The sequence below is a fragment of the Hippocampus comes genome, unplaced genomic scaffold, assembly GCF_001891065.2.
Source record: "Hippocampus comes isolate QL1 unplaced genomic scaffold, H_comes_QL1_v1.1 scaffold105, whole genome shotgun sequence".
Classification (NCBI taxonomy): domain Eukaryota; kingdom Metazoa; phylum Chordata; class Actinopteri; order Syngnathiformes; family Syngnathidae; genus Hippocampus; species Hippocampus comes.
The window spans coordinates 1192823-1206240 of NW_017806235.1; the positions used below are offsets into that span (position 1 = coordinate 1192823).

The window sequence follows — 13418 nt, forward strand, 5'->3', positions numbered from 1 at the left end:
TAAAATCACCAATCTACCAATCTTCCCTCAGAGGTATACACGCGTTATTCAAATTCAATTTAGACAAAATGAATAGTTTTAGAGAAGCTACAAAGCGTCTGCGTGTTATTTTATGCTCCCCAATGTTCCCCCGAAGCCATCGACTAACTCTGCGTACCCTTCTGCCGCCGCCGCCTCCTCCGGTGGGAGCTGCGAGCTCATAAAAGTGCCGCTTTGCACACACTTCAGCGACAACGAGACACTTAAAAGAAGTCTAAATTTGTAAGCTGCTCCGCCACCGCCTTCGAGACAAGCATGGCGCCCCGCTGCAAAAACACACACGGGGAAGATCTAAACCCTCAGGATGGCGGAGATTCTCTTTCAGTGGTCGATGGCAAGATTTGCCAGCAAAACAGTGTAATGATCATCTTGCATTTCATCTTCTGACGTGCAAATATCCCGCTAAACCTCTCAGTGTCTTTCTCCAGCTGCACGCTTGAAAACATTCTCAGTTTTCTTACAATTTGGGGGAGGATTAACTGCTGTCGCAGACGAAAAACGCGATTGGATTACACGGGATTTGGCCATGACGCGTAGGTTTATTGCCAACCCTCAACCAAATTCACAAATCTTCATCATGTTCTTCTGGATTCACCACTTTAGCACTCGTACCTTCGTTTCGCTCAAAACTGTTGCATTGACCTACTCAATGTTCATATCGACGGTACCCGCCTTTAAAAGGCGGGCTTCGCCTGGTGAGTGACGTGGACGTCAGGAAACGAGGACGTACAAAGGTCTGGCGATTTACTGGCTTTAGAGTCGGCAAAAGTCGTCCGCGCAGAAAGAAAATCACCACAAGATCTCACAATATATTGAAAAATTGGTGATTGTACAAATTAACAAAAAAACCCTCAACGCACGGAACCCGCAAAAAGTGAATCGCGATACAGCGAGGGACGACGATAAACATTTCGAGGCGGAGGCGTCACTTCCTCCAGCGGCTTTCTCTTTGTCGTTGGACAGCGATATTTATTGTTAGCGCTCTGCTATTCGGGGACCGTTCTCAAGAGGACTCGCTCGCATTTCAATTGCAGTCGTGCCGAGCAACACATAACCAAGCAAAGCATTCATTTATATTCCTCCTGCTCGCAGTAAGACAACAAACTCATGACAGAAATGTTTGCTACTTGTTGGAATCGGCACACATGAGCCTGCTAATCCCAAATGCTCACATGCAGTTCGTGCGCAGATGCACACGCTCAAGCACGCACACACACACACACACACACACATCCAATCCTCTGAGTACGTGCCCGGTGAACCATGGCAGCTGTTGCCGGCATGATTGACAGAATTCACAAGTCAGGTTCAAGTGTGGGTGCGCACAACCAGGCAGCGTTACTAGGGTTGGTGAGGAGGGGGGGGGGGGGGGGGGGGGGGGGGGTAACCCCCCCCCCCCCCTTCACCCTCCTACACCCGTCCTCCTACTACAGATGCCTGTCACATGCTGCGATGTTTACTGCCAGTCATTCGGTGGTCTCCAGCGTTTAATTAGCGCTCGTTAAAGGCCTTGCCGCTTTTGTAAATAACATTTGTGGAAAATGTATATCACACAAACTGATCTCAAAGTCAACATCGCTACACGAGTTGTACGATCATGTCATACAAGGAAGGCGGCAAACACGGTGGCGCGCGTCACGCTTTCCGCTATTGCGCGTTCACGCCCGAGTAAAAGAGGCCGCGAGGTGCGTGTGTGTTGTTGGTCTGAAGACATGAGTGCGAGACGGACATCTGGATGCTCGCCAATCAGTGCCAGATGAGTGCACAGGCGTGGTAGTGGTCCTCTCATGTCTGCATTAATATTTACCCCCCCATTGCCGATTGCTTTTGGGCTTCTGCTGCATTTTGTATAAATATCAACAAAGGAAGGAAGGTGGTGCGGAGCTCTGATTTATGTACAGCGAGATGTCTCGAACCGATTTTAAACGGAGAGCTACTGATTAAAGTGATGCGCTATCAGTTTGATACACACTTGGGCACTGTTTAAATCTTGACAATGCTTATTTCTACATTCTTGAAACTAGTCTCTTCACCAAACCCTCACATGTAGATTTCAGCCTGTTTTGCTGCCGCTTCTCCCACTACTCCAGAGGCCAAGGCAGCGATGAGTGAAGTGAGGCTTTTGCTGTTGAAGGTTCTGCATCGAGCGATCGGGACAGGCCCTGAGGAGAAGCATTTCCCCAGAGGCCTTGACCTGCCGTGCTTCTTTTCATCATACACACTCTCATGATGTTCAAAGTAACATTTTTGAGCATCATATAAGGTGAATACGGTTGCCCACTCGGCATCCATTACAGCCTGGAAGAGGATCCCTCCATCTGAGATCCCTTCTCAAGGTTTCTTTCTTTTTTGTTTCCTTCCCAGATGGGTTTAGAGGCTCGAGAGGGGATGTTGTTGATTTTTGTGAACTGTGGGGCCTTTGAGGCTCTTTTATGATTCAGGGCTATATTAACAAACCTAACTTGACTTACTTTACTTTCCATGATAATAAGCAAGATTAGAAGTGTCTTTTTTTTAAACCATTAACTTGAGATCAACTTCCGTAAATAATAAATACACGTACTTTTTTTAAATATTACAGATAATGTTGAGATTTTATCAAACACACGACTTAAAAATAAAAATAAACTTTCAACGTCAAACTGCCGAGCTCGGCCGGTGCCCTTCAGCTCTCTTACTACGGGCTTGCTCATGTAAAGTTGTTCAGGTCGGGCAAGATGACAAAATATTTGTGGTTGGAACTTTGCATTTCAATAAATTAGCGCTTTTGAGATGGATAAACAAGCACCGTGTCTTTAGCAATTCCACAGTCATTTGTGTTTCAACGTCCAACATTCCCTCACTTTAAAGCAGTTAATCATTCACGATAAACGAGAACTCGCTGTTCTCATTTTGTTCCTTCGCTTTTACTTTTTAAGTTATTTATTTTCTGAAGCGTAATATTGCCTGCCTTTAAAACAAATCTCAAGTTTCGAGCAGCACCGCGCAAGCAAATTCAAGTTGTATATCCGCGCTACCCAAAATTGGGTCTGTGTCGCATTAACTTGCGATCCGTCTTCAATATTTCTTCAACAATTTGAGAAGCTGCGGCGGCAGGGACACAAACAGTCATCTCAAGATATATTACATCAGACGCGGAAGAATGACAGAAATTGGGCACGGCGCCGCGCGACGGAAACAAGCCGAATCGGACTGCTCAATTTCACGGTGATGCGTCCGGGTATAATAAGGTGACTTTGCCGTCCTCCCTTTTACCCCCTCGAGACGAATCTGAACGGCGTTTGCAAATGTAGAAAGAGGTTACGTCAGGCGAGCGATGTCGTCGAACCCTTTATTTCGGTTCAGCTGTGTCATGTTAATTTTGCGGCGCCTCAAAGTCACGTTTAGGCTTGATCGATACTTATACATATACTGAAATCCATTTATCAGATGACTGTTTTTCCAATACACACTTCTACCAACTGACATATAAGTTAGGTTGTTTAAGCGCGCATCAGATCACAAATCCTGCTCGTCTATACCTTGACAGGGTGCGCCTGACCTTACCGTGTCATGTAGCTGTGATCCGGTCAACTCCTAGCATGTTTGCGCTCATTGAAGCTAACGTCATTGCTGTTCTAAATTCTTCAAAACAGACACGTTTTTATACGTTTGACCTCAAGTCCGCCACCACTTTTTCATTTTTTAATGAAGTCTGTGTATAAATTAAATGCCTTTTGCATATTTATAATAGTAGAGCCTTAGAGGTCGAAAGCAATGTACTCTACGGGATGCTAGTGGACATTTTGTATGAGAAACAAAAGGAATTAAAGAAAGCAGTGATTACTATAGGGCTCTAGATGACTTTTTTATTTTTAATGGTGAATTGTTGAAATGATCTTCATACGCTAAGATTACATATCGTGTGTATGTTGCACATTTCTCCATTGTGAGACAATAAATGTTTTCTTATCTTATCTTATGGTTTGGCGCAATTGTTCCCATTATGGAGTGTTTGCCGGGAAGGCTTGTTAGCATTTGTTTTCTGTCACACTGTTTGCCATTGCTTTGCAAAATGTTTACGTTTTAAGTGACTGGCGGATCATTAGACAGCTATCGACTTGTTGCTTGTATTATGTGTCACTTTATTGCTGTATCGTGCATGAACTCTTGTATTGCTTTTTTTCTTATCACCATTACAGAGCCACAATTTTCTTTGTGCATATTGGTGGACCATGGACGTGGTGATGGAAAATTAAATCTATCAATCGATATACAGTAGGCCTTCGCCTCCTTGTTTTTCACTGGATACGCGTTAGTGTTTCTGAAAACCACGACAAGCTAGTGTACAGTGAGCAACAGGTGATATTTTATGTTAGAATATTACTCAACAATGGGGTTGTTATAAATTTCATAGTATGTTTGAAGTTTTCCGCATCACACCTGGCGCAAATGTCCTGCTAGCAAGCTTCAGGTTGAAGTTAGCTTTGTTGTGCTAATGGCAATTCGTTAGCTTTTATTTGTGTTAGCTACTGTTGTGTTGTGAAGATGTAGGGATTTTTTGGCTGGGCTTAAAGTCGAGTGTAGCGTCAAACGTGTCATATTTTGGGAGTGAGTGTCTAAAACACGGAGGCACATGTAACATTTTAAACCTACTGCTATTTCCCACATATACTAAAACTGGATGACGAAATGGTGACTTAGGCTAGTAAGCATTTATGTCCAAAAGACAAAAGACTGAGACTAAAATGGCTGCCCTCTTTTCAAAAACAAGCCATCATTTCAATTTGACAGTGCAGACAAAGCACAAACAAATAATTATGATTCCGTCACTTGTTTGGAACATCCCACGTCAGAAAATAGGGGAAAACGTCGATCATTGTTTTCCAAAATAAAGTTGAGTTGAATGTTGCTATACCATTAGCCTGTTTAGACAGGCTAGCATCTAATAACATTTCAGAAAGGCGAATTTTTCATCAAATAGCTGGGAATAGGTGCCAGAGGGAAAAAAAAAATGCAAATAGGTGACTATGATAATGGAGAACCGCAAATATGTGGAGGAATGCTATATTTCGCAATGTATTTTTGTGTGTAATCCTCAAATGCCAAGTGTTGTGATTTTCTGTAATTTTGCTGGATCTCTTGTGTTGACAAATAGACAGTGACGCATGAATGATGGATAGTTCTGTGTCAAAGACAAAGATGGATAACAAGCCCCCTCTGATGCAATTTTCCGGGTTTTCTGTGCGAAAGAGACTCAAAACACCCTTCAGCCCTCCGGAGGTATTTTTAAAATCACATTTCACCATTTGGATGCCTGTATGACAGAGCTACACCCTTTCAAAAGATGTCAAACAACCTCCCTCGGCCTGAAAAGAAAACTTGTCAGTTATTCCAGTTTGTCCCGGTAACACACGGGCATTTTTTTCCCAAAACTTTCAGCAAGGCCAAAGTTTCTCCTCGGCCGCCTTGATCTTTCCTCCCCACCTCTCACCTGCCTGTGTCAGATCTATCACTTCTCAGAACATGTGAGGCTTTCTGAGCGTCATGTCTAGGAATGTTTCTTCCAGAGGCCTTCACGATGCATTTATACAGCACGGAGGCGCATTACAGCTTCTGACCGTGGCCATCTTGAGAGAGAATAGGTGAGGATGCAAGCCAAGGGAGACTGCTTTGCTCAGTAAGGGTGTCTGCGAGTCGCAGCTTAAATATATCAATCTCTCCGCCGTAGAAGAAAGACAAGGGCTTTTCACTTCATATTTAATTAACTTTCTGACAGAAGTGCTCGCACAGCTCTTCAAAGAAGCCACAAGCCAATCTTTCGAAATGCGATATAAGGATAAACGTTTGGGTGACATCGATTTGGGATCCTCTAGATCGACATAAAACCGTAAAAGCCTCCGTAGTAATGCCCCAGTTCCGATATCCCACAACTCTGAACAGGCGTGGAGATTTAGAAACCGGATGAATGGATGATGAGCAGAATAATTCCGCCGATGTGAGGGCGACGTATGCAGAACGCTCCATTACTTCTTTAGTCAGCAAAGTAGTTGTAGAGTGGACCAATAGCGCCCCCGCTGGCCACCGCTAAATAGCGGACAGAATTTTACCTCCCATTTCTTCTCAACGCTGCTTCGAGATGTTAGATATTAATTGAGATATAGAGAGACATCACTTCCTATCCGGGAGGCTTCTTGGCAGGTTTTTATCATTTCATATTTGGTGTAAAACGACAGAGCCCTGGAGAGTTTGCTGTTTTAAATATCCATTTGGGTTGAAATGACTGCTCTAATGTGACCAATCCTCAGAGAGACGTCGTCAGCAAAATCGCGCAGGCGGTGAAAATTTGCACATCCGGGCCTTCTGACGAGGCCTTGTCCTGTTCAATAATGAGAGGCCTTATGGTTTAATGATTGAACACGCCGGAACTTCAACTCACTCGCACTCTCTCCCTTAGCTTGCCTTCCAAACGTAAGTGTGTCATCATTTGCTAGGCATACGCGAGTAATTCGATTTCACTTCAGCCTTTGGTGGAGCCGTAGAAACCCGCACAGATTCGTCATTTTCAATCACTGTCAACTCACTGTTTTGATGAAGGAGATCTCAGGCCCCCATTTTAACATTTTTTTTTTTTAAACGCATGTATGCAAACATGGACTTGTCAGACCACAAAAGCTGCCAAAAGGCTGTACAAGTTTACCATTAAAAAAGATGAAATTGCCCGGGCTAAAATAGAGCTGGGCACTTCATAGATTTAAAGGATTTTTTTTTTTGGTGGGGGGGGGGGTGCTTCCTTAGCTCAAAGTGTGTCCTCGCTGACACGCATTGCCCGCACTCACAACATGGCTGCAAACAGGGAGGAGTTTATTGACAAAAGCAGTCAGCATTGTTGCTAAGACACAGACAACGCGAAGAGAATCAGTTTGACTTTGTGTTCCGTGTGACAAGAAAGGAGCCCGGTGGAAGGCAATTACAGAGTCACTCGAGCTGAACGTTGCCCAAAGACACGGTGCTCATTTATGCCTTGCAAAAGCTGTGATTTATCTCCAAGTTGGAAACTTTTGAGCCGAGGTATGTGCTTCAAAATATTTTGCCCAGGTCACATGACCAAACCTGTGCAACTCTACTCAACTCAGTCAGGCGGTGTTGAAAATTAAGATTAAAATAAAACAACCATAAAACCCTCCAATGGTTAAAATAAAACTACAGTTGAACATTTTCTGTAAGAGTATCTGTAAGTGTTTGTGAAGAATCTTTTCACCGATAGTTTGGGGTGTTTGTGAGCTGCCCTTGAGGTACAAGTCAAACCGCGAAGGTTTACAGTGAACAGCTGTTGTTTTCTTTGTAATGTCACATTAATAAGATGGGTCAGGGTTGAGGACGGAGAAAAACCGGGAGGTCAAACGAGACGCGGAATAAAACAAGACAATGTTGGGAATGACATGGAGGGGATGAGCGCAATCGCGCATTAGCAGCTTATGGATTAGCCGCTTCCACGGTTCCCAGGCCCCCCCCACCGTCCGGCCGCGCGCTTTTGCACACGTGCGGCTCTTGACCGCGCGGCCATCCGCTAGCGGCCGCGTCTTAATTAGCCGGCAGACGTGGGATCGATACATGAGAAAAGGTGGGACAAGTCGGCGCGGTTCAAGGTTTTCTTGTGTGCTATTGTAGTGTGCGCTCAATAGCCGCACCGACATCACCACACGAGTCGGTGAAGGTGAAGGACAACCCTCGCTGCCTTTCCCACAAAGGCTGACATAACATCAGAAAATCAGCGGCGCGCGACTCGACTCAAGGATGGAAAAAGGAGACGGCCGCCAAGGTTCCTCCATTTCGTCTTCTTTACATTGATTCTGTATTTTTTATTTTTTTTATTGAAGTGCCTTCCGCAGGCTCTTTCATGATGTTGTGATAACTGTTAATGATCTAGTTTGATAGTTGTAAGCAGAGAAAACGTGGCGGGGTGGATACACGGGGTGTCCATTACGTGTTTTTACAATTAAAGATTGAAAAAAGAAATGGATGATACAAAAAGTGAGAGGTCGGCCCATTTGGCCTCCGGGTGAAATTGCGCAACGTGCTCGCTCGTCTCCAAAAAGTGGTGCGAAAAGCATTGAACACATAAGCATTTAAAAGTGAAAAGAAAGTCCAAATATCTTGACCCGTAGAGGTGATACAGTCGTGCCAAATAAGATCAAGCGAAATCATTTGAGTGAGGTTCATCATGAAAGTTGTTGTTAGTGGCGTATATGAATCAGATTTGTTTCAACGTTTGTAATCACACTGCAACGGGTACCTTGTTGCTAGAATCAGTTCTGTTCAACGATGCAGTGTTTTTGGGGGAGTCGCCTAACTGGAGTCACTAAACCACATTTTATCTGAGTCCATTAACTTGAGTCAGTCACTTGATTTGACTGAATCTTTGGAGTGTACGATGTTTCCGGTTACCGTAGTCTGCTGGCACAAGCTGGTGAAACAAATAATCTTGCAGCTGTTTTCAGTGAGTCGGCTGGCTGGAGTCGGTAAGCCGATTGAATTGAATCATCTCGAGTCTGTGCTTTCTTTTCTGTGAATCCACCGACTCGAGTCGGTGAAACAAATGAGGCGAGGGTGCGGTGCTCAGGATGATCTAGCACACCTTGTGTACTTAGCAGAAGCGAGTCAGAGGTCTCATAGGATCCCTTAGACTTTGCTGCTCCGGATTCAGTATGAAGGTCTGAATCATTCAATTAGATGGGACTTTTTTTTTTGTTTGTTTGTATTCATTGCCTCGAGTCGAATGAAAATGAAAGCATTCGGAGATGATGCTGGAAAAAAAAAAAGTATTGATGCAATATGCCGGTGCTCCTTCGTTCCATTCAGGTCCATGTCTGCAGGTTACCTGGTTGTGGGAAGCCTTCCATGCCTGATGGAGAGTTTATCAGCACATACAAGGATTTCTTGCAAGGCGCTGACACACAGTGATAAGGCTTTCACATTCGTTCCCTCGCCAGAGGGCTGCCGACATCGCCCGGGAAGTCCAATCAGCCTCACGCAACTGACTCGCTGATCCACCGCTGGACACAAGCGGTCGGTCCGTTCATTTTATTTCAATTTACACCGCAAAGTTTTTGGTAGCAAAATTGCATTTGATGCCCAGGAGCGGAGAAGCGGGTAGAATTGGAGGAATCACGTTTTCCCTCCCGATCCATCCAAAGCTTTTTTTTTTTTTTTTTATTTGTGGGCGGTATTATTCCATGCTTGCTAGGCATCTTTGCATATTCCAAGTCATTTATCCATGTTGGAGAGTTATCGATGGAGAATTTTACAATGCATCATGGACGCTAGGGCTCATGCAGAAGTAGAACACGGCCTTTAAGAACAGGTACGAGGTGATTCGAGCAACTACTATGTCGGTAATTGATCTTATCTTCTGGCAAGCTTGTCTTAAGCTGAACGGTATCGATTCAGCATGACATGGTGGGCTAAAACGTCGGCGGATGAGCGTGGAAGTGTGCTGCTACGGACAGACATTGACAACTAGTTCTCGTTGATGTTTCTGGTGTTAAAGCTAAGGAATGACTGACTGGTGACGAACTTGTGTCTCATCCAGCGTAGCTTGTTTCAACGGAACGGCTTTTCATTCGAAGCGTACGTCCCATTTATTGTAATGGGCTACGCGCAAATTTGGAAAAACCTGGCAAGCTCGGCCGCGTCCTCACTTTCCGCCGACACGTCCCCGGTGATTACCATTTAATCAGCCGCAAACTCTCTTAATTACGAGATTAGGCTCCTGCCAATTTGCCAATGCGCTAATGGTTCTCGTCTGCCAACTGAATCGCAATTAGGGACTAACTGTTTCAATTCACCTCGGGGGGGGGGGGGGGGGGGGTCGGTCCTGGCCTGGTTATGCTCGTATAAACCAACCGCCAGGCTGGCAGCACCGCTCCAGTTTGGAGAGCAGCTGCCAATGCTTTATGACCATCTTGAGGGCCCTTCCGCTGCATCGCGAATACAACATTTCCGTTCCGCTGAAAAGAAAGCCGCAGCAGCAGCAGCAGCAGAGGCGTTTTACCTTGTCCTATTTAAATGTCTCTAATGTTCTGTAAATGTACATTTTATAGCGAGAACTATAGCGCAGAGGGTCTCGTAGCTCTGTTGACAGAAGGTAAGTGAATCGTTTATACGGGTGTTAGGTATTTGGAGTTACATTGAGGCATATAAAAAAAGCATTTACCGCCGCGGTTAAGAACAAGCTCAATTGTGTGGAGTTGATTGGAGATTAATGGCGTCGTAAAACAACTCGCGGAGGCGCTGTTGGTTTTGACGAGTTTGCTGTCGAAAGAAAGCCAGCATGACTGTGCCTCCCCGTCTTGGAAACAGAAGTTCAGAACATTCAGAAAGGACATAAATAGAGGAACTGATCATTGATTGTAAGCAAAAGATGCTCATTATTTTTGTTTTTACATAATATCATTTAGCGATGCTAAGCTAGGAGGGGCAGCCGTCAGCGAATTCCAAGTGTGTGCACGGCGAAGATAACTGAAAGAACACGAATGCCGGCACATTATACTAAATATGGCCGTGCACAAGATACACAATTAATGGATAGGTGTCAAACTCCGGGCCGCCGTCCCTTTTGCAACACAGCTAATTCAAATGACCAACTCATCAGCAAGCTCTGCAGATGCCTGATATCGATCATGTTCACTTGAACCAGGTGTGGTGCAACAGGGAGAGATGGAAAACATGCACGAGGGCAGCTCTCCGGAACCGGACTTTGACACCTATTCAAATAAGGGAACTGGAAATAACCTTTCACAGGTCCAAAAAAAAATATCCATATTGGGGCTTTTTTGTCAAATGTTAAGTATTCCTAACAAACATTTTAGCTTTGACAACAAAGTAAACTTTACAAAAATTGGTTGAGAAGTGAGCAAGTTGTGACTCATGCCCATGCATCGTGGGCAAGTCGCCCCTGCCAAGATGGCCGCCACATAGGCATAGTGGTTTATCTGCTTCAGTGCGATGGTGTATTTAGCATTCATATGGTTGGTGGTTTTCAGGAGAACATTTGGGAGCGCACCACTAGCAAAAAAAAAAAAAAAAAGAGGTTTTCAGTGATGGAATTGGAAGTGTTAGCGGAAGAGGCAAAACTATACTGAGTTACAGAAAATAAATTGATCGTTCTGATAATTTATGGGAAGCCAGCAAACACATCGACGGCACGCCTGGAAAAACTGCTGTTTGAACCAAGTGTCGCAGTGCGCTGAAATGCAGAGTTGAAAGGAGTGAGGGACCTGAAATCCCTCGCGAATAGCGGCAGTTGACTCTACGATTACGGGACTGAATGTTTTTAATTTGATTGTTGTAAACCGAGGACCCCCTGCACTCTTTAAATGAGGCTAAATGGATTGAATAGAACCTGGCGGAATTACAAAAAAAAAAGAAGTTCTCACCTTCCCTGTACTTTAATGTCGGAGATGGCGTAGAAGTATCTGGACAGGTTGTTTTCGTCCACCATTGTGGCACCAGTGGCCGGCTTCAGCAGCTTAATCCTCAGGTCGGTTATGGTGAAGAAGTCCCTCAGGTTCTTGGTGGTATCCAGCTGACCGTACAAGGAGGCCATGTTGTGCAGGCGAGGCCCGGCGAACAGGGCAAAGCGGTCCTTGATCTCAAAGCGAACCGTCTTGTCGTTCTTCCAAACGTAGCCCCGCGAGTAGTCCTCGGTGCAGATGATGTCCAGCAGGGTGCGCTGGGTGAGGTCGCCGACCGTCTTTGGCTCCATGGTGAAGCCGTCCAAACAGTCGGTGGCGTAGAACTGGTAGGGCGTCCACGTCCGGCCGTAGTCCAGCGACTTCTCAAGAACCATCTGCTCCGGCCGGCCCGACTCGAAGGTGAGCACGATGTCATCGGTCAGCTCGATAGTCTTGTTCCACGACAGCGTGATGTTGACTTGCAGCGGCTTGGGGTATTTCTTCCATGAGGTGGACTGCCAGAAGGTGGTGGGGTTGCGACCCTCGAAGTCAAACATCAGCTCAGGCGGATGAGCCAACTCCTCGGTGCTTGCGTCACACTCGTTGTTACACATGTAAGGGTTCTCCTGTAAAGACAACAAATAAGGAGCAATCCTGTCAGTTCATGTACCCTGATCCACGTGCCGGGCTTCTGCTGTAAGCCCTAAACACACCCGAAGCATAATTTTTAACCCTAACCACCACTCTGTTCGCTTTGATGGAGCCTTCATAGAATCCCACAAGAGGATAATTTGATGGGTGGCATGATCGGAATAATGTAGAATCACTTCTAAAGCAAGAATTAAGAAATACAAGTGGGACGTGTGTATGTCAAGTCAAAACCTCAGTGTAATACTTCAAAAATGCAATTCTTGGTTCGCCACTTCTCACCATTAAAAAAAAAACACAAGCGGTCTTTATTCCGCCAGTGTTCACGAAAGCACTTCTATCACATTCAGCTCCATGTGCGCTTGATCAAGCATGCACACTCGATACGTAGCGCGGCTCATTAAGATGTCCATGCCGATCCTCGCAAACTACCGTTCCTCCACCGCCACCCAAATTGCTGCTGTAATTGATATTCCTGTGTGGTATTTCAGACCCGAGATGGGACTGGAATCCAAATGAGCTGTTTCTTATAAAACACCGGGGTCACATGTATTTTTCATGGACACCCCCCCACCCCAACCCCGCCCTCAGTCTGCTCTGTATACGACAGGCCTCAACCCAGTCTATTTGTGTGTGTGTCTTCTCGATACATTCATCTCTGAGTGTGTGTGTGTGTGTGTGTGTGTGTGTGTGTGTGTGTGTGTGTGTGTGTGTGTGTGTGTGTGCACGTGTGTGAGAGTGAGTGAGAGAGAGAGAAAGAGACAGAAAGAGAGATCAGAAGACTCACTCCCATTGACATTCTGCTTACCCTTGCCCGACTTGCGCCCCCCCCCCCCCCCCCCCCCCCCCCGGCACCCCCCCGGAACAATGAGGTTAAGTGCTGATGAGATTCGCATCCACTGTAAGCGGCTCGATAATCAGCAATCATTTGACACCCGACACGCTGGAATTATCTAAAGGTGAGAACAATCATTTCGGCGACACCCAGTCGTTTATCGCTTGGCACTCTCTCGCTCTCGTCTCTCTACGAGCGAGATGGACACGGGCGATGAGGATCACCACGAACAATACTGATAAGCATTCGCCGTTACATTTTTATTTCACAGCGCCACTGCTTTTGTCTTTCCAATATTCAACTTGAGAGGAATTTTATTTCGTGCTTTGTGGGGCTCAACGGGTGTCGATAATGTGTATGACATTTACAGCCCCCATTAAGCACACGGGAACTGTTTTAATTGCCGGTCCACCATTCATTAGTCCGTCGTTTTTTTCCAAGTCGAATAAGATCTGGAATCG

General features: G+C 45.4%; 1 protein-coding gene across 2 annotated transcripts in view; it reads right to left on the reverse strand.

Annotated features, from left to right (window-relative positions):
* The window catches only part of LOC109507284 (netrin-G1-like), a 22813-nt gene extending 10691 nt beyond the window's left edge, over window positions 1–12122 (reverse strand). For both annotated transcript variants that reach the window (XM_019856615.1, XM_019856613.1), the window contains exon 1: window positions 11457–12122. In XM_019856615.1, the coding sequence (XP_019712174.1) occupies window positions 11457–12088 (632 nt within the window). In that variant the 5' untranslated portion in view covers window positions 12089–12122. The remainder of the gene's footprint in view (window positions 1–11456) is intronic.
* Between the last annotated feature and the right edge of the window lie 1296 nt (window positions 12123–13418).